Source organism: Schistocerca gregaria, chromosome 4 (assembly GCF_023897955.1).
Source record: "Schistocerca gregaria isolate iqSchGreg1 chromosome 4, iqSchGreg1.2, whole genome shotgun sequence".
NCBI classification, from domain to species: Eukaryota; Metazoa; Arthropoda; class Insecta; order Orthoptera; family Acrididae; genus Schistocerca; species Schistocerca gregaria.
Window position 1 is genome coordinate 29,311,255 of NC_064923.1, and position 27,333 is coordinate 29,338,587.

The following is a 27,333-nucleotide window of genomic DNA, read 5'->3' on the forward strand; positions in this document are numbered from 1 at the left end:
GGACCGGACCGCAGCCACGCACGGATGCACGCCAAGACCGTAGGATCCTACGCAGTGCCGTAGGGGACCGCACCGCCACTTCCCAGCAAATTAGGGACACTTTTGCTCCTGGGGTATCGGCGAGAACCATTCGCAACCGTCTCCATGAAGCTGGGCTACGGTCCCGCACACCGTTAGGCCGTCTTCCGCTCACGCCCCAACATCGTGCAGCCCGCCTCCAGTGGTGTCGCGACAGGCGTGAATGGAGGGACGAATGGAGACGTGTCGTCTTCAGCGATGAGAGTCACTTCTGCCTTGGTGCCAATGATGGTCGTATGCGTGTTTGGCGCCGTGCAGGTGAGCGCCACAATCAGGACTGCATACGACCGATGCACACAGGGCCAACACCCGGCATCATGGTGTGGGGAGCGATCTCCTACACTGGCCGTACACCTCTGGTGATCGTCGAGGGGACACTGAATAGTGCACAGTACATCCAAACCGTCATCGAACCCATCGTTCTACCATTCCTAGACCGGCAAGGGAACTTGCTGTTCCAACAGGACAATGCACGTCCGCATGTATCCCGTGCCACCCAACGTGCTCTAGAAGGTGTAAGTCAACTACCCTGGCCAGCAAGATCTCCGGATCTGTCCCCCATTAAGCATGTTTGGGGCTGGATGAAGCGTAGTCTCACGCGGTCTGCACGTCCAGCACGAACGCTGGTCCAACTGAGGCGCCAGGTGGAAATGGCATGGCAAGCCGTTTCACAGGACTACATCCAGCATATCTACGATCGTCTCCATGGGAGAATAGCAGCCTGCATTGCTGCGAAAGGTGGATATACACTGTACTAGTGCCGACATTGTGCATGCTCTGTTGCCTGTGTCTATGTGCCTGTGGTTCTGTCAGTGTGATCATGTGATGTATCTGACCCCAGGTATGTGTCAATTAAGTTTCCCCTTCCTGGGACAATGAATTCACGGTGTTCTTATTTCAATTTCCAGGAGTGTACTTAAATTTTTCTAAATTGCGGTTTTTTGAAACTCATGTTACACTGATGTGCTAAGCAATAATTTATTCAAATTATTATGCTTATGTTTCATAGACTATTATATAGAGTGGCGGCTGCTGTGTAAGAACACAAGAACACATGAACACCCTAAATTTCGACAGCTTTATTGGTTGTTTTTCTTTGAATGCTGTTAAATGTAACATAGATGCTGTAATATGAAAGATACGGCACTTGAATCTACCGCGCTACTGCTCGTTTAGACTCCGTGAAATTTGGCAACAGTCACGAGCGCACCTTCAGTTGTGCACGTGTTAAGGAGCTTTTCCGCATGCGCAACTCGCGTGACGTAATTGACATACTGACCAAATACATAAGGATTTGATAAACAACATAAACGCTTGGCGATCTGCACAGCTAGCTCTTGCCACTCAGCTAGAAGTTTCTGTCAGTGTAACCAGATTTTAGTACACTATGGCAGACTTTTATCTCTGTTCACTTGGCATAAATCCTGCTGGATGTTAGCATACTCCTCAGATATGCCAATTCACTCACTATATACTGTAGTGGAATTAGATAGGACATTAGTACATGATACTGACAAGGAACCTATTTTGTTAGTTTCTCATTGAGTTGTGCATTAAATTATGAACTTTATTGTACAGTAATCCATTGGAAGAGCTGAGAATCATAAGGGCCTAAAGCACAGCACCATCGATTATGAGACTGAAGTATTTATTGATGCATCTGAAATCTGTTGATCTTGTGGTGAGTCAGGTTTATCTGTGCTGTAGGTCCAAATTGCATATATGGAAATTAACGAAAAGATGCAGCACTGGTTTCACTGATTTTCACTTAAATGTGGTTGACGGCGTTGTGCTTTAGGCCCTTATGGATCTCAGCGCCTCATTTGTATTGTAGTCAAGGGACACTGTTGGTGGACATTACTACTTGAGTTGGTAGACATTACTACTTGAGTTTAATCATTTCACTTTGAGTTTGGAGTTGATTTTTTTCTGCTCGGGAATCGACTTTCGTGAGCAGTGTAAACATGAAATATACTGAATCTATTTTAAATACTAACGGAAAAGTTAGTAAAGAAGGGTCGTAAGTCGTGCTTGGAAAGCTCGGTTGTTGGAGCACTTGCCTGCGAGAGGCAAAGGTCCCCGGTTCGAGTCTCAGTCCGGCACACAGCTTTAATCTGTCCGGAAATTTCATGTCAGTGCACACTCTGTTGCACATTGAAAGTCTCATACTGGGAACAGAAACCTAAATTACCAGGAAAAGTTACCCGCAAAGGAACTAGGGCCTCCGAAACAGATTCTTTGATTGGGAGAGTGACGATATCAAACAAGCGTGACAACAAGTGAACATTGAACAAAGGTACAGTTAGTACAAGTTGTTGTGTGGGTGCAGCGTAAGATTTTCAACCTGGAAGTAAATTCGTAAAGTAATACATCTCTTATGGATCTTGTACATTTCTCTGAAAAAATAGAAAACATGAAAACTACCACTAAGACAAAAAAGAGTTGCAGAAGCTTACACATTATTTCGTTATTGCCCTAAACTGCTCTTAGTTATTTACAAAACAACAAAATTCCACAAAAACAATATCTTTATGTGTCAGATAGGTTATACACATTCCTCTTCTTATTTCGTGCAGGCCAACTAAGGATCACGAAATTTAACTGTTGCTTTTGGAGTGGGCTTTGACGTTTGCCCAGTAGTTAGTCATCCTCTCGCTGTGTAATTCCTTCCTCCTGTGTCCAGAGGCCACCAATCTTCTTTCTTGGTGGTCTGTCCTGGAACCTCTTTTGTCTAAGCGTCTTCCTGAGTATTGTCTGATCCTGCAAGTTTCCTTCTGTTATTCCCAGTTCCTGAAGATCTTTCTCCACAACCATCAACCATCGTGATTTGGTCTTTCTCTGTTGCCAGTAACAGGAGCTGGCTGGTCAATGTGTCACGATGCATCCTGTAAATGTGTCCATAAAATGCTAGACGCCTTTTCCTAGCTACATCTGTGATTCTTTCACGGTACTCGTAGAGCTCTCGGTTGGGATGACTGACCGGTAGTGCTTCAGTTTAGTGTTAAAGGAGAGAGATCTTTTATTATAAGTATTCTTGGTCAGCTGGTATGCCAGATTTAGCTTGTTGACTCGAGTTTATAGTGCTGTTCCTACAGATAGATTATGTTCCAGCCATTCTCCCTAGTACTTAAACGTCTTGGTGTCCTTGATTTCTCCGTGGTCCAGATGCAGTGTACTAGGACATTCACCTATGTTCGTGATGTACTGCGTTTTTCAAGTGATACATAAAGCCCAACCTTTTCCGCTTGCTGTCTGAGAACCTCGAGTTGTTTCACTGAAGTTTCTACCGACAAATGCCATGCAATCAACATTGCCCATTGCATGTTTTTACTTGCAGTAGCTCTAGTTGTATAAATTTGTTGATAAGTTTAACTGTTAAGCAGCTGATGTTATTAATTTCACACTCTCAAACTTGTCTGAATCTAAATATTTGTGAACACACGGAATGTGTACTGATGAGCCACCACTGATTATATATAATAGGTGTGAAAACAAGTTATATATTTTATTATCATTATTAAAATTTTAGGCATCTGTGGCATGTTAAAATCTGGGTAACAGCATATTATATTTGTGGGGCAAGGGTGCACAAAGTAACAAACTGTGACCCCTCCCCTTGCCCTTCTCCACAGAACCGAACTATGGATCTGCACGTGTGAGATGGGTGTGTGCAAGGAGATGGTACGAATCTGTGAAACCCTCTGGATGTGAACCCTGGATCCGCATCTGGTGATGATAAACCAGGACTGACGAGGAAAGAAGCTTTTGAAACTTGGTGCCACGCAAGAAAAATGAAGATCGATGGGTGGATAGGTTGGATAGGCTAAATAGTGAAGCTGTACTAAATTGAACAGGAGGGAAAGCAAATTTATGACACAATGTTTCAAAAAGTAGGGACCAATTTATAGGACTCATCCTGAGACATCAATGGATCGTCATTTTGGTAATGAAAAAAACTGTGTAAGGGAGGAGAGGCAAAAATTATAGTGCGCGTCCAAGGCTTGAATACAGTAAGCAGTATCAAATGGATGTAGGCTGCAGTACTTATGCTGAGATAGAGAGACTTCATGGGATAGATTACAGCTGACAACGCAAACGATGATGGTCGAGTTAAGGCTTGTTTTGCGCTCCTACGTCACGCATTCTCTGACAGTCAACGGGCGTTCGGGAGTGTTCTGAACGGACTGCTGTGAATGTTGTGCGCGATCGTAACGAGTAATTCAGTGAATTTTTATTTCATTTGTTGCGAGTTGTCAAGCCTGATGGTAGTGATGAGCGGCAAACCAATTGTACACAAGCAAGCGGGAGACATAATTCGCGGGATACATGCCTTCATCATGAGCAAAGGATGTGTATGCGCGTACTGAAAATTTCGCTTGGAACCGCTAACAATACAAACGCCGTCCTTGTCTCGACCTGCGCGAACTGGCATCATTCGTAGATCCGACTATAGTGTGGAGATCTGCATGAAACTAGTCTTCACACTAAAGACCATGACAACAGTGTCATCAGTTGCGTGACTGTACGTCTTGAAATAATGAATTTGGCCATGTAGCATGTTTGAAGAGTATCTGCACAAAGTATCAAAATAAGGAAAGAAATTGGTGTTAGTCTGATGCATTAATAATAGATTTCTAGAATTTTTGATTAGCGTTGATTACATAAATTTGCTTTGTGTTGGAACTTAGTCATCACAGCACACATAGGTGAAGAAGACAGTGATCCCTTGCCATTCGTGAAGTCAGTTGTTTATCGGTAGGAATGGCCAGTATGTTATTACCACAGGAATTAACATCTTTATTAGTACTTTTATTTGCCACCAGTAAAAATTAAAAAAGTATTTAGAAGTCAGCGGTATTGCTCAGGTTTGAACACCATACACTAGCAGCTATATTCTTTCAGTACACTACCGTCTTATTCTGTATTTATACCAGTGCAAGTGGTTGAAACATAACGTTGGCACATGAAATGAATTTAACGTACATGATATATTTATTTATACAAGGTTCCACATCTCGCAGAGAACAAGATTGTTTTACACACACACGGAAAGTAAATACTTAGACCATTAATGTTTTCCATTTATTATCCTGAAACACAGAAATCTGACTTCATACAAGTATCAGTTTCGCTCAATTTGTATCAGTTTATTTATTGGTCATCTGTTATTGCCTGTACTGTGGTGTGATCCATTTATAATGACGTCTTCTCCTTTTTCAGATTTAAATATTAAATTCACGAAGTTGTGTGTACCTGGAGATATTTTTCCTAGACCCGATCTTAGAGAACTCAGTTCACAGAGGTTTCATTGGTAAGATAACTAATTCAAAACAACATGTCACTGAAGTAATGAGAAATCTGTAATAGATATGTAGAAGACAGCTATTGTTAAGATTTTCCCTGAATAACAGTGTATTTGTCACACTAGAGCAAGAACAAAGAAATTGAGGGAACTATTGTTAAAGTTAAACTTGAGGTAGACGTTAAACATTTACTTCCATAAATTTGTGTACGGGACGTCTCCTGTTCTTGACATATACAAATGACCTTCCAGATATCTCTGATACAGTAGAAATAGTATTATTTCCTGAAGATGCAAGCTTCACCATGAAATCCAATAATAACGGAATAACAAGAGGAACAACATAAAAATTTGCAGTTAAAGATTGTTTTAGATTCTATGAATAAATGAAACAGTCAGAAAAATATTGACCTTCCCCTTTCTTTTTTTTTTTTAATGGCCTTTCACTCAACTCAGAAAACTTGTAGTTAATTCAATTCTGTACAAGACAGGGTATATTATCAGTAGAAGGTATGCTGTCACGGATAAAAATATAGCTCAGGACAAGGAATTACGTAAAAATGAATGTTCAAAATCTCTGAGTGTGCATATTAAGCAGAATTTGAACTGAAAATCGTATATTGTAGATCTTGTTACATATTTGAGTTCAACAACATTGCCTCTAGATGTAATTGCTAATTTTGGTGATGAAAGCATCAGAAAGTTGGCTTACTTTGAATACTTACGTCACATGTCACACGTCACATGTCACATAGAATAATAAATATTTGAGGCTGTGCTACACAGAAATGTGCAGTAATGGCAATGTTTAATGTCTGGCCTGGCACCTCATAATGCAATTATTTTTTTTTTTTAAAAAAAGGGACAATTAACTTATGATCCAATTTGTTCTAAAGGACTAGTCCCAATTTGAAAATAACAGTACTGTTCAGTAAGAACAAAAATTGTCTGTACCTTATTCTTGTACAGAATGAAGCAAACTCTGCAACTATAAAATATTTGATAAATTTGCTTGTGATTTTAGGTGTTGCCAGTTAACAAAAATTTCCTATGTTTCCGCAGACACATTGTACCTCATTTGTAAACATACTTATACAATCTACGCTGCAGTAGCTGTCACAAATACGATACCCAAAACATGGATATCATGAACAAACTGACTCAAGTGAAACAGCTGTACTGATTTATTTCTAGAATCTGGGAATCAACTTAGATGCCAGAGAAGCAACATATTGAAAACGAGAGTATTAAAATGTTGAAAAGTAAGGAACAGATGCGTAGTTCAAAGAGATTCACAAACTTATAGTGCCAGTACTGACCAAACATCATATGAAATAAACTTTTATGCCCTTAGGTAGCTGCAGTATCTGATGAGTTTCTGTCATATTACTATCAACCTGAAAAAGACAGAAACAATACACCACGAAGAAATTACCCAAATGGTATGGAAATCAGTAGATGTGTACATGCAAAGAAATGATTACAATTTGAGAAAAAGTGGATGCTATATTAAAAAGAAAGAAGTTATCAAATTGAGAAAGTCAGTGACTTGTTGGTCCACCTCTGGCCCTTGAGCAAGCAGTTATTGGGCTCGGCATAGAATATTAGAGTATTGGATATCCTCCTGGGAGATGTTGTGCCAAATTCTGTCCAATTGGTGCGCTGGACAGTCAAAATCGCAAGCTGGCAGCAGGGCGCTGGCCATAATGCTCTAAACGTTGGGGAGAGATCTGGCACAACCTTGCTGGGCAAGGTAGGGTTTGGCAAAAACAAAGACAAGCAACTCGCCTTGAGGGGTGGGCATTATCTAGCTGAAATATAACCTTATGATGGCTTGCCATAAAGGGCAGCAAAATAGGTGTAGAATATCGTCGATGTACCGCTGTGCTGTAAGGATGCTGCAGATGACAACCAATGGTGTCCTGCTACGAAAATAAATAGCACCCCAGATCATCACTCCTGACTGTCGGACCATGTGGTGGGAGGCAGACAGGTTGGTATCCGGCCATTGTCTGAGACAGTCCAGACACATCTTCGCTCGCCATTAGCTCTCAGTCCGAGGCGGGAATCCTCACTGATGACAATTCTACTCCAGTCATGAGGCTCCAGGCCGAACACATGTCTGGAGATGATATGGGCAGGCATTGGGTATCAACTTGACTGTCGCCCATTATACAGCGTGGCAGCCAGGAGTGAGGGTCTTGGGTGCCCTTTCTATAGTAGGACCCCTTTGGTTGTCATCTGCGGCATCCTTACAACACAGCAAGACGTCGACGATATTCCACTTCCCGTTTTTTTTGCCTTTCCTGGCAAATCATCCTGGACTTCCGTTTCAATAAAAGAACGCCACCCGCCTGCACTCAACGAGTTTTTTTACTTCTTATTTTCTTACTTAACAAACCCTACCTTGATCAGAAAATTCCCCAGATCTCTCCCCAGTTGAGAATGTTTGGAGCTTTACAGGTAGAGTCCACGACCCAGATCGGAATTTTGACGATCTAACGCTCCAATCGGACAGGTTTTGTCATGGTATCTCTCAGGAGGATATCCAACAGCTCTGTCAATCAGTGCCAAGCTTGCATAAGGGCCAGAGGTGTACCAAAGTGTTACTGACTTGCTCAATTTGTCAAGCTCTTTCTCTTGAATAAATCATCCAGTTTATCAGAAATCCTAATTTTTCTACACTCGTACATCTCATCTGCCAATTTCTGTCGCATTTGGTTAATTCCTTCACGGTGCGTCTTTTTTTTTCCCTCGAGTGTACATCACAGAATGGATCAGCATTAAATAGACACTGTGCATTAAAAATTTACCTCGTAGACGTTATCCGTTTTGCACTTCATGTCGATCTCATTTTTGAGACTTTCGTATTCATTTTCACCTGCTTCATTTACCGCATTTTTATATTTTCTCCTTTCATCAGTTAAATTCAGTATTTCCTCTCTTACCCAAGGATTTCTACTAGCCCTCGTATTTTTTATTTCTTAATTTATTTCTTGCTTAATATACAGATTCAATATCAAGGATAGGCAACAACCCTGCCTCATTCCCTTCCCAACCACTGCTGCCCTTTCATGGCCCTCGACTTTTATAACTGCCATCTGGTTTCTGTACAAATTGTAAATAGCCGTTCGCTCTCTGTATTTGACCCCACCTTCAGAATTTGAAAGAGATTCCACTCAACATCGCCAAAAGATTACCCTAAGTCGACAAATGCTAGTAACATAGGTTTGCCTTTCCTCAAGATATTTTCTAAGATAAGTCGTAGGGTCAGTGATGTCTCGTGTATCCCGACATTTCTACGAAATCCAAACTAGGCTGGCTTCTACCAGTTTTTCCATTGGTCTGTAAAGAATCGTGTTAGTATTTCACAACCATGACTTAGTAAACTGATAGTTCGGTAATTTTCACACCTGTGGACACTTGCTTTCTTTGGGATTGGAATTATTATAGTCTTCTTGAAGCCTGGAGGTATTTTGCCTGTCTCATACATCTTGCTCACCAGATGGGAGCGTTTTGTCAGGGCTGGCTCTCCCATAGCTATCACTAGTTCTAACAGAATGTTGTCTACTCCTGAGGCCTTATTTCAACTTAATTCTTTCAGTGCTCTGTTGAATTCTTTACGCATATCATCTCTCCCACCTCATCTTCATCTACGTCCTCTTCCAATTCCATAATATTGGTCTCAAGTACATTGCCCTTGTATAGACCCTCTATGTACTCCTTTCACCTTTCCGCTTTCCCTTCTTTGCTTAGGTCTGGTTTCCCATCTGAGCTCTAGATTTTTTACAAGTGACTCTCTTTTCTCCAAAGGTGTTTTTAATTTTCCTGTAGGCAGTATCTATCTTACTCCCAGTGATACATGCTTCTACATCCTTACATTTCTCTAACCATCCCTGGTTAGTCGTTTTGCACTTCATGTCGATCTCATTTTTGAGACTTTTGTATTCATTTTCACCTGCTTCATTTACCGTATTTTTATATTTTCTCCTTTCATCAGTTAAATTCAGTATTTCCTCTCTTACCCAAGGATTTCTACTAGCCCTCGTATTTTAATTTACTTGATGGTCTGCTGCCTTCACTATTTCATATCTCAAAGGTGCCCATTCTTCTTGTACTGTATTTTTTTGCCCTGTTCTTGTCAATCTTTTCCTAACGCTCTCTGTGAAACTCTTTACAACTTCTTGTGTTTTCAGTTCATCCGGATCCCATCTTCTTTAAGTCCTATTTTTTGCAGTTTCTTCAGCCTTAATCTACAGTTCATAACCAACAAATTGTGGTCAGAGTCCACATCTGCCCCAGGAAGAAACTTACAATTTAAAACCTGGTTCCTAAATCTCTGTTTTGCCATTATGTAATCTATCTGGAACCTTCCAGTGTCTCCAAGCCTCTTCCACGTATACAACCTTCTTTCATGATTCTTAAACCAAGTATTAGCTATAATTAAGTCACGCTCTGTGCAAAATTTCTACCAGGCGGCTTCCTCTTACATTTCTAACCCCCAGTACATATTCACTTTTCCTTCTCTTCCTTTTCCTACAATCGAATTCCAGTCCACCATCACTTTTAAATTTTCGGCCCCCTTAACTATGTGAATAATTTCTTTTATCGCGTCATACATTTCTTCAATCTCTTCATCATCTGCAGAGCTATTTGGCTTATAAACTTGTACTACCGTGGTAGGCGTGGGCTTCATGTCTATCTTGGCTACAACAATTCATTCGCTATGCTGTTCGTAGTAGCTTATCCGCGTTCCTTTTTTTAAAAATCCATTGTTAAACCGACTCCTGCATTACCCCTATTTAATTTTGTATTTATAACCCTGTATTCACCTGCCCAGAAGTCTTGTTCCTCCAGTCACCGAACTTCACTAACTCCCACTATATCTAACTTTAACCTATCCATTTCCCTTTTTAAATTTTCTAACCTACGTGCCCGATTAAGGGATCTGACATTCCACTCTCTGATCCGTAGTACGCCAATTTTGTTTCTCCTGATAACGACGTCCTCCTGGGTAGTCCCTGCCCAGATCATCGGATGGGGAACTATTTTACCTCCGGAATATTTTACTCATGAAGACGCCATCCTTATTTAACCATGCAGTAAACTGCATGCCCTCGGGAAAAATTATGTCTGTAGTTTCCCCTTGCTTTCAGCTGTTCGCAGTACCAGCATGGCAAGGCCGTTTTGGTTGATTTTACAAGGCTAGTTCAATTATCCAGACTGTTGCACCTGCAACTATTGAAAAGGCTGCTGCCCCTCTTCAGGAACCACACGTTTGTCTGGCCTCTCAACAGATACCCCTCCGTTGTGGTTGCACCTACAGTACGGCTGTCTGCATCGCTGAGTCACGCAAGCGTCCCCGCCAACGGCAAGGTTTTTGTTATATCATATGTCATTTGCTGTCAGTAATGAACATAATATTTTGCTTCATCGTCTGTGATATAAGCGAAAAGATTTCCTCTTTTCTTTCTTAATTCTCCCATGGTATATAATGTATAGGAGAACTGTGGACAATCCCTAACCAAGTAGAATGTGGTATGCAGGTGGAGGACTGATATATGTGAGAGACTAAAAGCTAGCACCTCCGACAGGTTAGGGCAGAAAAAGTGTTCAACTGGAATGAACTTCAATGAGCTTGGGCCGGACCACTTTCAACTGGACCTATGTACCCAGCGACAAGTGCCTCATCAGATAACTGAGGATTTCGGAAGGAGAAATTAGCCTGCATGTTTGTAGAAGCATTTAAGGTTTAAGAGGAATGGTGGTCTCTATGCGTATCCTATAATGCGTGGAAAAATCATCAAAGGAAACTTCCATCTTTCCATGACAATATATGAGGAAGCATGTAGAGAAATTTTGCAAATATTGCGTTAATTATTTTCATGTTAATCTGATGGTGTTCATTTTTGGATTTTTAAGTAAGCAACTAAAATTTAAACAACATTTTTATGAAACACATTTGCATTGTAGGATCAGTGATCTGTGAAAACCATTCTAGATCCTACATCATTGCTAATACCTAAAGAAATTGCTGAAAGGAAGTATTAACCTGGATAAAGGGAGACATTTTAGATCGATATACCATGGTGGACGTAGGAATCATCACACCTCAAAGGAATCGTCTTCTGTTTATCTGCTCAGAACCACAGAAGGAAAAATGCTGGAATTGGTAAGAGGGGCTACAATAGCGCAAATAGTGACACATCGACAAATTCCATCAAACAGGTTCTGAATTGAGTCGTAAAATAGTTCCTGTATCAGTACGCATAGATGGCGCACTGCATAGATCAAAAGTTGGTAGAGCAATAGACGTCAATCTTATGAAAGCCACACGTTTTCATTATGTAACTATTCAGCATCTTTCAGAGGGCAAGGATTAGTTTCCACATCTGATGGAGACTTTCGGATGTTGTGAGCCACATGGCTAGTAACAGTGAGATCACCATAAATAAATGGTAGGAAGTGACGCTAAACAATTGATTTAATATACTGTCTCCGTGCTCCCAAGAAAGACACCAAGAAATTGAGAATTCTTACTTGCTGGAGCAGTACACAGCTACAACGTTTAAACCGAACGTGACTCTACAGAGTTATCATATACAGTGATGTACCTCCAAAGAGCTGACCAGTGATGCGTCTTCCATTACATCACCAATACTTGTATGAACATGAAGCGAAATTCATCAGAGAGGACCACGCACCATTTCTATATGTTATTACGACAATGTATTCATCTGTCACAATATTCTCCACGATGCTTCGGTATCAACAGTAAACAACACATAAGAGAGTTCATTGAGACTAGCACTTGTAAACAATGATAGACAGTTATTGCAGGAACTATACAATGCAATGAATCTCACAATCTCTAGGGCTTCTGCGCGTGTCTAGATTAGTTGCCACTGTGGTTCCATGTCGATGGAAGCAGCGCTATAGTGTCTGAGACAGGAAGAGATCTTTCCTGTACCTATCTACCATCTAGATGATTCAGCAGGGAAAACAAAAAGACTCGTATTCTCGGAAGCAGGGATTACTTGTTTGGTTATCCTGGTGTAGACTTTCCGTGGTATCCCTAAACCGTTTCAGAGAAATGTTGGGGTTGTCCCACAAGCTGCGTGATGAACGTAACTTGCGATTTTTCACGTTTTACTCGCAGGAAAGACATGGCGCCGTTCGTTGTCTCGGTGTCACTAGTGGTGGACCATCAGCAGCTCGGGCGACAGTGCGCCGTATTGCCACGCCGCCTGTTAACAATAGGATATAGCGCCAAGTATCAGTAGCTCTCGTTGTGAAGTTCTGTTTTGGAGCATTCGGGTGTTTAGTCTTCATTAGCTATCGTGCATTACTAAAATAGAACTAGTATGATGTCTCGGAATGTGGTGAATGCTATGAAAGATGTTCAAGAACACACATGATAACTTCATAATATCAAAAACTGAAAAGAGAATTGCAATCTGTATACAGGACTGCGAATTTTTGTGCTCTGTCACCATGGTATCATAAACTGAGGTGCAAGAATATAGGTACGATTTTAGAGATTGCATGAATGGTGAACTGAACTGCTGCTACACCTAATATTCATAATTCTTCTGCCTGCTACTGAACTGCTGCCACACGTAACATTCATAATTGGACTGTGCTGAGACTTGGAATGGAGAATGGAAAGAAAGAATTTGAGAACTATGAAGCAGTAACACAACATTCTTCACTGCAAGAAAATAGGTTGCAGAAGACGAATAAGAATATGTACGCATTCCAGCTATATGCAGTACGGCGGTATGTGCGTGATTATTATCAACAGGTGAGATATCGTTCTTTCAAAACAGTTCTTTTCTACTTCAGAAAACCTATGTACCTAAGGATTAAATCTTCTGGATATACCAATGCTGTCAGTAACACATTATTCAGAATATAGGTACGATTTTATATGTGACATGACGAGAAGTGGGCTAATGCACTCTTGAAAAAGGGTGACAGGATAACAGCTATCGTTCACACTGGCCAGGTAGATGGCATTATTAAATGCTTACATTGTATTCTTTCATTAACGCAATGGAAAAAAGTCGTTATTTTCGTTTTGCTAGGGCGAAAGGGGATAGCGTAATTATTCTTCCACAATACTACAGCCACCTAATTCAGGTTGAAGTTGTATACCCGCATTTGAAAAGTAATGTGACAGGACACACTAAAATAACTTTAGCCTCATTGAGACTGAGATGTAAACAAAACGAGTTATGGAAGCGTTACGTCATCCGATTACTCTAGAGTTGTATACCATACCATTATGGTACATAAGGAGACATGGGTTTTGAAGAATTTCTGATAGAACAAATGGAAGAGTCAATTATTTCTCTCATTTCTGGAATAATTTATGCTTCTAGGCAAGAGAGCAGCCATTCAATGTGATCCCCTCTTGAACCATAATCATATTTATAACCGATTCATTGACGTATGTGTCCAGTTCGGTATTGCTGTACGTTAAGGTCGTGATAGTGCTTATCTCGTTAACAGGGATCAGAAGCAGGGGATTCGCCAGTGGCGTGTGCTGACAATAACGCCACTGTCTCTCCGCGATATTTTTTTTTATTTTCCTTCTTTCTTTCATTTTACACAAATGAGCAGATCTTTTGGTAGAGCTCTTGGTTCTTTTCATCCATCATCCGTATCTTAACAAGCTAGGAGAGAGCAAAGAAGTTCCCATTTGCGATTGTTTGGGAGGATATTGCTAGTTCCGAATTTACAATATAAACTAGAGATCCCTTGAAAACCTTGGTCGGGGCTAGAGGATTTGATCTGTATTAATTTGTTTCTGCCCTTATACAAGGTAAAGGGAAAAAGCGTCATGATAAGCTAGGGGACGAGAATTCGAGCAAATTCTTCCAAAAAAAGGATGGCATACAGTAATGACTGAACTGAAATTAACTTCTCCAAACTAATACAGATTATTGTAATGGAAGCTTCTGCCACCGAATGTATCAGGATGATCAAATGTAGCGGGAAGACACCAAATGTAGTGGGTGGGGTGCCAGGAGGTGTTGTATTAAAACTCGGCTAGAACTTTGGAAATTATTTATTTGTTTCCACTACAGTGCTCTTTTCACCTCGGCCTGGGTCACAGGGCCCCACAGTGCTGAGAAAGCATCCAAGCAACCTGTGCAAAGCAACGCTGTGTCGTGCCGGCCTTGTACGCCAGCTGCAGAGTTCCAATTACGTCAGGATGGCTGCAACAACGGCCGACTCAGTGGCCACCGTCCCCGTTGTCTCTGCGCTGCTCTGCCGGGAGCCGTAGGCCGGCCCCGCTGGTGCTTCTTCCTCGCTGGCGTAGCTGAGAACGCGGCAGCAATGACCACCCGCGATCCGGCAGCCCTCGCCTCGGAAGTCTCCGGCGTGTGTCGGGAGCCGTGGCAACTGCCCTCGGTAGCGAGCCGAAGAGTGGCCCGCCGCTGGCTGGCTGCAGATCCCTCGTCGGCCTAAGAGAGTCGAACCACCGACCCGCCGTGGACTGGGACGCTGTCGCCCCATCTGTTGCTGTTGCGGTGTGACGTGCCCTGCCGTCCAGGAGAGCTGCCACACTTGAATCAATCTCATTAGAAAACGGCACCTATTTATATTCGACTGTGTGCCCCTGTTTTGCCAAGTGCGTGGCGACGCGTCACGTATGCATAACACTTAGGTTGGCCAGTGGCCCTCCTCTGCCTGTGACTTGCGTCATGGAAACTGCTGTGTGCGCCCTCCCTGGCAGTTCTGCGCCCCTGTGGCCTCTGTTTGCCTTCGCAACTGCTGGTATGCGTAACTTACTGCAATCCGACCCATACCTGGTTGTAACTCGTGCTCTGAATATCGCACAATACTAACTTTCCCTATCCTAAACAATGGTGCCGCTACATTATTACCACTTGAACTAGCTGAAGACAATCGTTTCAACTGAACTGCAAAAGAACATTAAGTTCCCATCTATGGCTGATTTCGTTAGACGCGCATTTTCCGTGATGCTTACTGGTAAAGCTTGATTATTAAAACAACGATGCTAAAAGTAGCATCATGCTATTAATTTGTAAAGACAATAAGATATATTTCAGAAAACGGTACGCTAGTGAGATTAGTTGACATGTATAATGTTAATAATAGTGAAATCTAAAGGCCAAATGTTTTAATTTTTTAATTGTACTTTAACATAGGCATATAACATGAAACCTAGGTTGTGCAGCAACCATAATAAATTTTTTTAAAAAATACAAAAAACAGTATTTGTTAAGTTTTAATTTTTGGTAATGTACAGACGGCAGGCATGGATTCTGACTCTTAACAAGTACAGTAGTTCAGCATGTTTAAACTAAGACAGTGGTGACAAATAAAACAGAAATTAAAATTTTAAACACATTTTGTTCTCAAATCACATATTTTACAACAGATGCGCGAAAGACATGGCACCAACGGCAGTGGAGCCCAAAATTCGTTGCGTAATGCAGCAGCAACTTGTCGGACAAAATGGCCCTGCCAGATGCCAAACACCTAGTGGCATACCGGACACATTTCCGGACGCTCATCAGTAATTAGCCGTCATTTTATGGCCGTAGCTCCGCACGAACTGCGGTCATCTGGAAAATAAACGATTTTGGAACCAATCTCAGCGGATATCTTAGATTGTTTGCAGATGATTTTGTTGTTTATCGTCTAGTAAAGTCATGAGAAGATCGAAACTAATTGCAAAAAGATTTAGATAGATATCTGTAGCGTGCAAAAATTGGCAGTTGTGACCCTAAATTATGAAAAGTATGAGGTCATCCACATGATTGCTGAAAGGAATCCGTTAAACTTCGGTTACACGATAGATCAGTCAAATCAAAAGGCCTTAAATTGAAAGAAACATGTAGGAATTTCAGTTACAAACAACTTAAACTGGAAAGAACACATAGGAAGTATTGCGCAATAAATCTAGTAAGGAGACTGCCTCTATGCTTGTCCGACCACTTTTGGAGTACTACTGCACTGTGAGTCATCCTTACCAGATAGGATTTACAGAGTACAACGAGAAAGTTCAAAGAAGCGCAGTACGTTTTGTATTATCGAGAAATAAGGGAGTGAGTGTGACGGACATGATAAAGGATTTCGGGATGGACGCTATTAAAACATATGCGTTTCTCGAAGCGGCAGGATCTTCTCATCGAATTTCGATCACTAGCTTTCTGCTTCGAATGCGAAAATATTTTGTTGACGGCAACCTCCATGGGGAGAGTCCGCGTTGCTTCCCGAGCGGGAAGGCGTGCCGGTCCCCAGCACGAATGTTCCTGGCGGGTTAAGCCCGTTTTATACGATGCGCCTAAACCAGCGCCCCTAACGTGCATACCTGTAACTACAATCTGGTTCACTTCCGACCTATTATACCATTCACGCGGGATATACCTAGGGCGCATGCGCAGTAGCAGAGGATCGCGCGAGCAGCAGACGATACGCGCGATAAGAAAATAGAACAGTCTGATGTCTTGTAAAGTCGTTCGTTCTACCGCCCGCAACTCAAGGGCGACTGTATGATATACTGGAGCGTCATACGTTCAAATTATTTTGTGAGCTCAAGGTTCCTATTTAATAAGAAATTGTTTTTTACAATCTAAATCTACATCTACATCCATACTCCGCAAGCCACCTGACGGTGTGTGGCGGAGGGTACCCTGAGTACCTCTATCGGTTCTCCCTTCTATTCAGTCTCGTATTGCACGTAGAAAGAAGGATTGTCGGCATGCTTCTGTGTGGGCTCTAATATCTCTGATTTTATCCTCATGGTCTCTTCGCGAGATATACGTAGGAGGGAGCACTATACTGCTTGACTCTTCGGTGAAGGTATGTTCTCGAAACTTTAACAAAAGCCCGTACCGAGCTACTGAGCGTCTCTCCTGCAGAGTCTTCCACTGGAGTTTATCTATCATCTCCGTAACGCTTTCGCGATTACTAAATGATCCTGTAACGAAGCGCGCTGCTCTCCGTTGGATCTTCTCTACCTCTTCTATCAACCCCATCTGGTGCGGATCCCACACTGCTGAGCAGTATTCAAGCAGTGGGCGAACAAGCGTACTGTAACCTACTTCCTTTGTTTTCGGATTGCATTTCCTTAGGATTCTTCCAATGAATCTCAGTATGGCATCTGCTTTACCGACTATCAACTTTATATGATGATTCCATTTTAAATCACTCCTAATGCGTACTCCAATTGTATATTAATAGCTGTTTTTCTCTTATGTAGGATAGTACTGTCCTGAATTACAGACACTTGGTTACACAGGTATATGTATATTGAAATTTACAATTATACAGCTTATTGCAAATGGAGGATCCACTTGTTTTTGGAGCTATTGCCCTAGCAGTGAGCCGGCCGGTGTGGCCTAGCGGTTCTAGGCGCTTCAGTCTGGAGCCGTGCGACCGCTGCGGCCGCAGGTTCGAATCCTGCTTCGTGCATGGATGTGTGTGATGTCCTTAGGTTAGTTAGGTTTAAGTAGTTCTAAGTTCTAGGGGACTGATGACCTCAGCTGTTAAGTCCCATAGTGCTCAACGCCATTTGAACCATTTTGAACCTTAGCAGTGACAGTAAATATGCGGATTAGGGCAGAACGGCGACGAAAACGAAAAGTCAGACGTTGTTGTGTTCGACCCTGGCTGAAAAGAAGGGACGAAGGCAGGGGAATATATATATTCACTGTTAGTGAAAGAACAGAGGCCCGAAGATCCGCAAGAATTTCGGAACTTCGTTAGGATGGACATGGCCTGTTTCGAGTAGCTGCTGTTTATGATAGAAGACGGATTTAGGAAGGGTAGGCTGTCTCACATTCTCGAAAATAAGAATTAAATAATATCATACGTTTTTTGATCATACCAGACTAGATCACTGAAAAAATACCGGTAAACGCCCTGTTGTGTTACTGGCTGGTTGCAACATTACGTTTCCTGGCGAATGGGAAACCTTTTAAGAGTCTAGCTTTCAGCAACAGAATAACACGGCTCACCATTTCAAAAATTGTCGTGGATGTATGCACTGCAGTTTGCAACACTTGAAAGGGCCAATACTTAAAGGTGTACTTGTGTTATTTGTCCAAGTTTTGAATATATGGTATATAAGTGCTGCTCAAGAGTTTTTCAGTCCTCGTCTATCGCACTGGGCGAAACTGCACAGACTTCGTCGCCTATCACTGCCAGTTTCTTTTCTGGGATGCTGAAATAAACAAGAGATGTAATCAAAACAAACATGAACTTTCGCAAGCTAAGGCATTACGATACGAATCGAAAATCACCGTGTGGCGCTATACGCATACTGCTCAGAAAAACTATTGCCGACGAATCGTATTATGATACAGCAAGTCACACTTATACCTTTCCTCGCTATATGCCTAAATTAAGACGCTTAACACCTCTTTGCCCCATTTCATTTCTAGAATACGAAGCTAGTATAAAAGAATGTGCGGAGATCGTATCTGTTCTTTCGCACATGTCCGAAAGAACAGATACCATCTCCATGTATAGTTAAGGCTAACAGGCCATAGACCTTCTTCTTCTGTGCGGATGCACACGCATTGCCCGAACTCTTACGGGTCTCGGTAAGAGTGTAATGGGCAGGGGCACTACGAATGTAGTGTGCGGACAATAAGTTAAGAATGTGGGTCTCACGTGGGGCGTGCAAGGGATAAATCCCTGCAGTTGCGCAATGCTCTGTGCCCTCGCTGGCTCAGGTGGATCGAGCGTCTGCCATGTGAGCAGAAGTTCCGGGTTCGAGTCCCGGTTGGGGCACATATTTTCAGCTGTCCTCATTGATGTATATCAACGCCAGGTGACAGCGTAGGGTCTTGATTTAATTATCATTTCTTAGTATAAAAGTAAGTCTATTAGCTAAAAAAATTGTTTTTCTCTACATTTATGAAAACCTACTTACTGAAAAAAAACCGCTGAAAATCCCCAACACGAAAATCTGAAATGAGCCACTAGCCACCGAACAGTAAGCAAATATCAAGCAGAAACACTGCGGTTGCCCCTTTTGCGCACGCGCGTTATCGCTGCCTAGTCCGCATGCGCGGATTGACGACAGTTTACAGTTGCTCGCTATCCTGGCGCGCGGATTGTCTGCAAATTTTAGTAGTTTCACCCCTTCTACAGCTAGATGTCTGTCGCGGTAGACCAGTACCGTTTGCGGCGAATCGTCGTGTAATACCCGCTTTAGTGTCGAGGTCCGGTGTGCTAGCCAGCCTGTGGATTGCTTTTTAGGCGGTTTCCCACCTACCTTGGCGAATGTGGGCTGGTTCCCTTTATTCCACCTCAGTTACACTGTGTCGGCGATTGTTGCGCGAACACCGTTTGCACGTTCGCGTACACCATTATTAATCTACCATGCAAACATTTGAGGTTACACTCATCTGGTATGAGACGTTCCCCCGGAGGGAGGGGGGGGGGGGGGGTGTTTCGGTGTGGGGCGGCGGTGGGGTGGGTGGACTGCTGTGGCCTATTGTGGGCTGTGAACTATTGAGGGCTACGGCGGAACGAAGTCTCTCCGTCATACATACATACATACATGGGGAGAAACGATCATCATAATAAAATAAGAGAAATCAGAGCTCGAATGGGAAAGTGCAGGTATTCGTCTTTATAGTGTGCTGTTCGACAGTGGAATAATAGGGAATTATTGTGAATGTGGTTCGATGAACCCGCTGCCAGGCACATATGGTGTGATTTGCAGAGTAGCTAAGTAGACGTAAATGTAGATAGGTGCACCATGCTGAGTCCTCCCTGGTCCGCATCCACCCTGTACAGGATGCCTTGCTCTACCATTGAAATGCGATTCGCAGTCAAGTGGACGAGTAATGACAGATCCTGTACATTCTACAGAGGAGACAGGATCAACAGGAGAGCATAGTAGTGAGGTACTTCTCGTACCGGTATCACTCTCGGGAGCTCTTCCAATACACCGATTCGCAGCAGCTGCGGTTAGCAGCTTCTTACGAACGCCAACCAACTCATCCCGTTTTCGAAAACAGCATTCACAGTTGGGCTTCATTTTATCTAGTGCAATGTGTTACAGGACAATGAACAGATAATTTTAAAATAAGCCTGCTGATTATCTTTTAATCTGTTGAGCTGATAGCTGCGAAACCCATGTGAGAATTGAAGCAAATACACAAAACCATATTTCTATTAAGGCAACGCAAACACCTGGGGTAAAAATTATTAGTTTTCTAAAACTTTTTGAGATTAATTAGAGTAGTTAGCAAACTTGAAAACAGACTTAATTTAAGATAATGTAGATAATATGTAGGGCTACTACACCTTAAGGTAAAACTAGATGTAGCACAATATGTTAGTTGGAAGATCAGATATAGTAACTATTATCACAAACGCCAATTTACTACAAATTACTCATAGAATATGTACAGGACAATGGTAGCTTCCGAAAATTTTCAAAACGCGCGTTTATTTGCGTTGATATACAATGAAATTAAAGGATGATTGTATTCTATAGTAGTAACTGTGAACCAAACACGCTTATTTGCTGCGAAATAAGTTGCATATCCAAAACACTCAAACCTGTAACATACGAAAATTCTCAAAAATCACCTGTTCCTCACGTAAATATAAAGTGAAATTAGACAACGTCTGTTTTGGAAGTAATGTTTTCAAAATTTTTAAACAAGCAGCATATGTTTAAGTCTTAACAATAAGAGGTTACTGTAGCGCTCGCGAATGTTCAAAAGTTCACAGCATTTCATAATACAAACGGATACTGGTACAATCAGTGAAAGATTTTGCAGACGCGACATGAACAGTAAAATATGCGAATCTACAACTTCAGATACGCACACGAGTCTTGCGGCCTCACACTAAGGAAAATTCCGAAGTCGGATTTTATATGTAAATAAACTTGCGAATTGCACGGATTTTTCACGTAGCTCTTTCTAAGCTGAAGAAGAACACTGCGGCGTGAGTAACTCAGTCAAAATCGCTAAAATGTGCAGCACCAATAAACTATTTATTGTGTTCACTTGGCTTCTTCTTCTATACGGATATGCCTGAATCCCATTTCAGTTTGTATCATGTCCCTCATACTGTGTAATGTGTAGATATTCCACTACTCAATTTAAGCATTTTTATTGCTTGTACCATCATCTTTTCCGTTCAGTGCTGTCATTCCTTCCCCCTCTACATCATCAATAAGTTTAACAGTACGTCATTGTAGTAAACGTTGTCGTGTGTTTCTATTTAGTGTACTTGTGAAACTTCCTGGCAGATTAAAACTGTGTGCCCGACCGAGACTCGAACTCGGGACCTTTGCGCGCGAAAGGCAAAGGTCCCGAGCTCGAGTCTCGGTCGGGCACACAGTTTTAATCTGCTAGGAAGTTTCAAATCCACTCCGCTGCAGAGTGAAAATCTCATTCTAGTGTACTTATCTTAGAGATTGGGGGTTACTTACTTATTATAATCTCAAATATTTAAAACTTCCATTTCTCTAGCCGATAAAGTTCTCACGACATATATCCAGATTCCTGAATCTATACCTAATAATGTATATTTATGGTAGCCAGTTGAGAATACTATCATGAACACTCATTGACTGTGATTTTATTTCCGTTCTCCTCATACTTCCGATTTTGATAAGTGGATTTAGCTTTCGTTTTGTAGCTACTTTTGCATATAAGCTACGACAGTACAATTTTTCCAATGGCTCTAACAGAAAATAATTATTTGTTATTACTTTATTTGTTATTGCGAAGTCAAGATTTCCCGTTACAAACCAAGTATTCTTTGTGTTAAATAAGGCTCTTCTTAATTCGTGGTGTAGATGAGCTGCGATGGGAAACGCAATTCTTTGTTTTATGCTTTCTAACGTTGCGCTGAATACAAACTGAAACTGAAATGTATGCCAATATCTCATTCTCTGAATGTTTTACTTTCAGCGCACCGCCTTCATTGTCAAAATTGGATGTATGGAGTACAAAACCGCCGCTCTGGACTACATATCTTGAATCCAATGAATTCCTGGAAGTGTAAGGCCTATGAGCACATCCCTGGGAGCTAGTGGGGAAGTAATGACGTCCCGAGTGAGTCCTCGGACTTCAGAAGTAAATGCCTTAGAACAACGAGGTTATTTCATAGGCAAGAAAATAGGACAAGGCTCCTATGCCACTGTCCATCTTGCCGATTACGTGGATGGCCAAAGTCCGCGAAAGATGCGACTTGCTTGCAAGATATTCGACAAAGAAAAGGCGCCCAAGGATTTCCTAGAAAAGTTTTTCCCTCGTGAGTTGGAAATTTTGACAAAAATAGAGAACACAAACATAATTCAAGTTCACAGCATATTGCAACGAGGACCACGCGTCTTCATCTTCATGCGCTATGCGGATAATGGCGACCTTCTGGACTTCATAAAGCGCAACGGAATAGTACCAGAGCAACAGGCCAAGGTTTGGTTCAAGCAGATGACACTTGGACTCCAATACTTACATGGCAAGAACATTGCACATCGGGACCTCAAGTGCGAAAACATACTCCTCTCTCGCAGGTTCGTATCTATGGACTCATACATTCTCGTCTGTTTCGTGTAATGTTGGATCCTGTGGAAGCTACACCTGTTCAATCGTTATCGAATAGAGAAGACCCATAAAATAGAGAAGGCAATGTAAAATATCATCGTCAAAATAATTTACTTTCACACTGGTATAATACAATTATTGGATTTTTTGTAGTAAGCGTAATAAGAACACGACAGTATTTGCTATGCATAGTCGTACTGGAGATGGCGTGGCTGTGCCTTCTTTGGACCTGTGAATGCACTTAACCAAGTAGTTATATGGGGATGTATGGTTTAACATGGACTCCAAGCCCCAATCAAACTTGGTATTTTAGACACATGTGAATTATTGCTAGAACTGAAAGAAACGCTTAAAAAATCGCAGGACCATCCAAAGATTAAACCCTAATATTTTATTCGTATTCTGACACTTAAACATCGATGCGTACATGTAACGATGTATTATTTTTTGAATTTCGTTTCTGTGCATTGCATTTTAATTTGAAATGTGATCATCGTCATCAGCCATTTGACATCTCACTGGGTGAGTCAGTTCAGAGGCTGGAGGGAGACAACGGCAGACCACCTCCAACAGGACCATGCCAAAAAAATCACTGTGGTGTTCAAACGAATCTCTAGACCCTTTACCATTGTGCAAAGGTCATGGAGGGGCAGAGGAGGGGACTGGGAATTGTTTCATATCAGCTTCAGCATTATCGACCAATCCAAGAACCTAGCCATATGCCAAGGGTATGTACTGTGGAGAGGGGGAGGGGCACCCCATTCTCCACATCCCCCCACACCCCTGTTCAGCAGCCAAATACTATAAAATATCTTATTTTGTTCAAAATTTTGTCAGCTATGTTTGTTATTGCTGACTTCCAAAAATTCGTTTAATTCTAATTGATAAATTTCGTTTGAAGCTACTTATGTATCATTCGCCATGGAATACTGGAACAAGTAGAGAGTATATTGCTCTATAAATAATTAAAAACCAACATTTCATTATAAAATATAAATAACAAAATATGAATTCTTGTTGATTGAAAATGAATTTTACCTGAAACGTGAAATAAAACAGTTTCTGTTTCAAATCCCGCTTGCTCTTGTCACAAGCAGATGGCTGTACTGTGGACAACGAATACTTACTGTCACTAGCAAATGTCTGCAACATAAAATAAGCCAAGTTCGACCTGTGAACCACGATATCGTACTGCGACCAATAGGTTGCTGTATGGTTAAAAAGCAACAGACTCGTACTTAATTATTTTCCGCATCTAATACCTCGCAATATTCTAAAATAGCGGCCAAATATGTCAGTAGCGCAAAACGTGCAATGTCTTCATTGGTTTATCTAGTATCTATTTGAGGTTAACTAAAAGAAAAAAAATTTAAGGCTAAAGTCAATTAATCTGATTTCATGTACACTTGCAGTGTAAAAGAAAATGAAGTTAATTTCTGCAAATACACTTGTACGCCAAATTATAGTTGAAAATTCCGTCTATACTGCAATGCATCGTTCCGTGCCTGATAATAGCTGATGTTTAAGAGGGAATCGATGTAATAAAAAAAAAGGAACGTGACAAGTATTATTAATGCAGAAAAAGACGTGTCAGCTAAAGTACTACGCTGAGCAGACAAACACACAAGCAAACTGACACTCTGGAAGTATCTACAGGGTGTTTCAAAAATGACCGGTATATTTGAAACGGCAATACAAACTAAACGAGCAGCGATAGAAATACCCCGTTTGTTGCAATATGCTTGGGACAACAGTACATTTTCAGGTGGACAAACTTTCGAAATTACAGTAGTTACAATTTTCAACAACAGATGGCGCTGCAAGTGATGTGAAAGATATAGAAAACAACGCAGTCTGTGGGTGCGCCATTCTGTACGTAAGCGTGTGCTGTTCACAACGTGCAAGTGTGCTGTGGACAACATGGTTTATTCCTTAGAACAGAGGATTTTTCTGGTGTTGGAATTCCACCGCCTAGAACACAGTGTTGTTGCAACAAGACGAAGTTTTCAACGGAGGTTTAATGTAACCAAAGGACCGAAAAGCGATACAATAAAGGATCTGTTTGAAAAATTTCAATGGACTGGGAACGTGACGGATGAACATGCTGGAAAGGTAGGGCGACCGCGTACGGCAACCACAGAGGGCAATGCGCAGCTAGTGCAGCAGGTGATTCAACAGCGGCCTCGGGTTTCCATTAGCCGTGTTGCAGCTGCGGTCCAAATGACGCCAACGTCCACATATCGTCTCATGCGCCAGAGTTTACACCTCTATAGATACAAAATTCAAATGCGGCAACCCCTCAGCGCCACTACCATTGCTGCATGAGAGACATTCGCTAACGATATAGTGCACAGGATTGATGACAGCGATATGCATGTGGGCATGTATTCCAAAGGAATCATTGGCCCATTTTTCAGATCCGAAACGATTACTGCATCACGCTATCTGGACATTCTTCGTGAATTTGTGGCGGTATAAACTGTCTTAGACGACACTGCGAACACCTCGTGGTTTATGCAAGATGGTGCCCGGCCACATCGCACGGCCGACGTCTTTAATTTTCTGAATGAATATTTCGATGATCGTGTGATTGCTTTGGGCTATCCGAAACATACAGGAGGCGGCGTGGATTGGCCTCCCTATTCGCCAGACATGAACCCCTGTGACTTCTTTCTGTGGGGACACTTGAAAGACCAGGTGTACCTCCAGAATCCAGAAACAATAGAACAGCTGAAGCAGTACATCTCATCTGCATGTGAAGCCATTCCGCCAGACACGTTGTCAAAGGTTTCGGGTAATTTCATTCAGAGACTACGCCATATTATTGCTACGCATGGTGGATATGTGGAAAATATCGTACTACAGAGTTTCCCAGACCGCAGCACCATCTGATGTTGACAATTGTAACTACAGTAATTTCGAAAGTTTGTCTGCCTGAAAATGTACTGTTGTCCCAAGCATATTGCAACAAACGGTGTATTTCTATCGCTGCTCGTTTAGTTTGTATTGCCGTTTCAAATATACCGGTCATTTTTGAAACACCCTGTAAGTAGGACCAATCTTGATATAAATCGTAATACATCCTCAGGGTAAATATTCAGCATTTAAATTGTTCTCAAGCACCAGGTTAGGAGGGCAAAATAATGAATCATGTTAGTCACTAGAAACATATAATTGATGACATTGATTGACAGTTACTTCTATTATTACAGATGACAAAGGCATACTGGAGGCTATGTACATAACAGCAGTTTCCCATCAAAGCTAAGGTTCCTAAGGCTGTCTAAAAGCTTTATAGACCATGTTTCCGATATCATGTTCCCATATCTACGACGTCACAGTAAAGTAAAATGTCTGGAAAATACGTCAGCAGTGTGAAAAATTCGATGTTTACATGGATTCTGTAGGATCTAGTTAAGGTTCACTACAAGAAAAACACGCTATAACGCTGAAATCAACTTCTATGGAGTCACAGTATTCTAAAGTGTGTCAGAAAATGTAATGTTTATATTGCAGAAGTATCTAAAATGTGTGTATTCAATCTGTGCAGTTGTATTTCTGGAAACTATGGACTGCTTATGCATACATGACTAACGATAGTAACACTGAAACATTTACAAAGATAAGGTCTGAATTGATATTTCGAAATGATACAACTACTTACCATATATTGTGAGACATCTCCAACTTTGCAAGCAAAAATTAAATACTGTTGCTAATAAATTCTCTGTGTAACTCTTTAAAATAAATGTCTATCACAATTAAGCAACATCGCTATGAAAATTCGATTTCTTACGCCTTGCAAGTCTACGACCACCCTCCATTGATATAGATGATAAACAAATGCCGCAACGAAAGTTAAAGAGGTGTTATTCTCTATAACATGCACATATGTACAGGGTGTTTCAGAAATGACCGGTATATTTGAAACGGCAATACAAACTAAACGAGCAGCGATAGAAATACACCGTTTGTTGCAATATGCTTGGGACAACAGTACATTTTCAGGCAGACAAACTTTCGAAATTACAGTAGTTACAATTGTCAACAACAGATGGCGCTGCGGTCTGGGAAACTCTATAGTACGATATTTTCCACATATCCACCATTTGTAGCAATAATATGGCGTAGTCTCTGAATGAAATTACCCGAAACCTTTGACAACGTGTCTCGCGGAATGGCTTCACATGCAGATGAGATTTACTGCTTCAGCTGTTCAATTGTTTCTGGATTCTGGCGGTACACCTGGTCTTTCAAGTGTCCCCACAGAAAGAAGTCACAGGGGTTCATGTCTGGCGAATAGGGAGGCCAATCCACGCCGCCTCCTGTATGTTTCGGATAGCCCAAAGCAATCACACGATCATCGAAATATTCATTTAGGAAATTAAA

At 41.6% G+C, this 27,333-nt stretch overlaps 1 protein-coding gene across 4 annotated transcripts in view; it reads left to right on the plus strand.

Annotated features, from left to right (window-relative positions):
• The window catches only part of LOC126267965 (testis-specific serine/threonine-protein kinase 3), a 176,776-nt gene that overhangs the window by 82,526 nt on the left and 66,917 nt on the right, over positions 1–27,333 (plus strand). For 2 of the 4 annotated variants that reach the window (XM_049973304.1, XM_049973308.1), the window contains 2 exons: positions 5,299–5,389; positions 22,309–22,913. In XM_049973304.1, coding sequence (XP_049829261.1) covers positions 22,408–22,913 — 506 coding nt within the window. In that variant the 5' untranslated portion in view covers positions 5,299–5,389; positions 22,309–22,407. The remainder of the gene's footprint in view (positions 1–5,298; positions 5,390–22,308; positions 22,914–27,333) is intronic. The other 2 variants (XM_049973307.1, XM_049973306.1) reach the window with 1 other exon arrangement.